The 1,341-nt window shown below is 64.8% G+C and overlaps 1 protein-coding gene across 1 annotated transcript in view; it reads left to right on the forward strand.

Moving 5' to 3' along the window:
- EMIHUDRAFT_211688 (hypothetical protein) overlaps positions 1-341 on the forward strand; it is a gene marked incomplete at both ends in the record, with an annotated part of 2,794 nt that extends 2,453 nt beyond the window's left edge. The window contains 2 exons of the mRNA XM_005766679.1: positions 114-153; positions 231-341. Coding sequence (XP_005766736.1) covers positions 114-153; positions 231-341 — 151 coding nt within the window. The remainder of the gene's footprint in view (positions 1-113; positions 154-230) is intronic.
- Positions 342-1,341: the final 1,000 nt, after the last annotated feature.

Genomic DNA, 1,341 nt, shown 5'->3' on the forward strand with positions numbered 1-1,341 from the left:
ACGCTAACGCCTCCCTCGCCTCCACCACCGTTCAACCTCTATAGGCAACCTGCGGAGGCGCCCCTAGCAAACGATTTCTTTTTGGGCCGCACGATTTCTTTTTTGTCCGTTAGGCAACCTGCTTGGAGGCACCCTCCAGACCCGCAGCGCCGGGTGGCGCGTGCTTTCTCTCTCTCGGGCAGTCTCGGATGATCTCGTGCCGCGGCTCACCGCTTCTAGGCTGCCTCAAGAGCTGCTGCAGCTCCTTCGGCCCCGCCGACTGCTGGCAGACCTGCACGTTCTTCCCGCGGCTCTGCTGCGGCCTCTGCTGCGCCTACGTGGAGGGGCAGAGGGACAACTGAGCGAGGGCGTGCGCAACCCGGCTCGACACGCCGGCCGAGGTTGTGGCGTGGGGACCCCCGGTCTGTGGCTTTGACAGGGCCTATACGCCGCCCGGGAGGAGGCCGCGGTGCTTTCTAGTCCTGTCGTACGCAGATTCGCAGATCCGACCGCCTAAGACCGCGGTGTCTTTGCGTGCGTGTGATCCGTTTGCTGGGGGCGCGGGCGGCGAGGCAGCGCAGCCGAGGGAGCGAAGCCACCAAACAAAGCCTGGTCGGGGCAGGGGCCAGGGCAGCGAGCGGCAGGGGCAGAGGGCCTCTATGTAACCACGCTGGATCCTGGAAACCCTTATGGCGCTCTATGCGCAACGGGGCCTCTCACCTCGTGTTATCGACACCATGTTTTCAAAAAAAACAGCACCCTGGATGCAGGTTGCAGCACAAGTCATCTCACCACAATGCACCCCTTCTTTGCCCACCTCAACCATCTCACCGATGCGCTGTGCAGGCCAACGACGTACGGGTGCGTGCCTTCGGCGCCCACGCCGCAGACCTCGATGCATGTCTCGCCGTTGCACATGGGGCACGCAAGCCGCCGGTCTTGCACACGGTCGTGGTCTGCGTCACACGCTGCGTGACGGCGCAGTTGACAACGTTGAGCTCGTCGCCGAGGCGCACGTTGGCGGCCATGCGCGCCTGCTTGCCGACAAACACGGCCGTGCGCTCGAGGGCGTGGCCGCTCTCGAGGAGGATGCGCGGTAGCCGACGGCGCGGGCGGTATCGCCCTTGTGATGCGCGATGGTGTAGACCGTCGAGAGCCGCCTGCCGCGTCGGACCGCACGACATCACCGACAGCGAGCTCGTCCATGCGGATCATCTTGCCCGACCGCAGCTCGATGGTCGCGTCGGCGTTGAAGCAGCAGTCATCCTCAAAGAGGACGGGCGTGTTGGTCGGGTCATACTCGACGGCCCACGTGCCATCCCCCCACCAGCCCGCTGTGTTCTTCCATGACGCCTTCATCGT

The sequence above is a fragment of the Emiliania huxleyi genome (genome assembly GCF_000372725.1).
Source record: "Emiliania huxleyi CCMP1516 unplaced genomic scaffold EMIHUscaffold_50, whole genome shotgun sequence".
NCBI lineage: Eukaryota > Haptophyta > Isochrysidales > Noelaerhabdaceae > Emiliania > Emiliania huxleyi.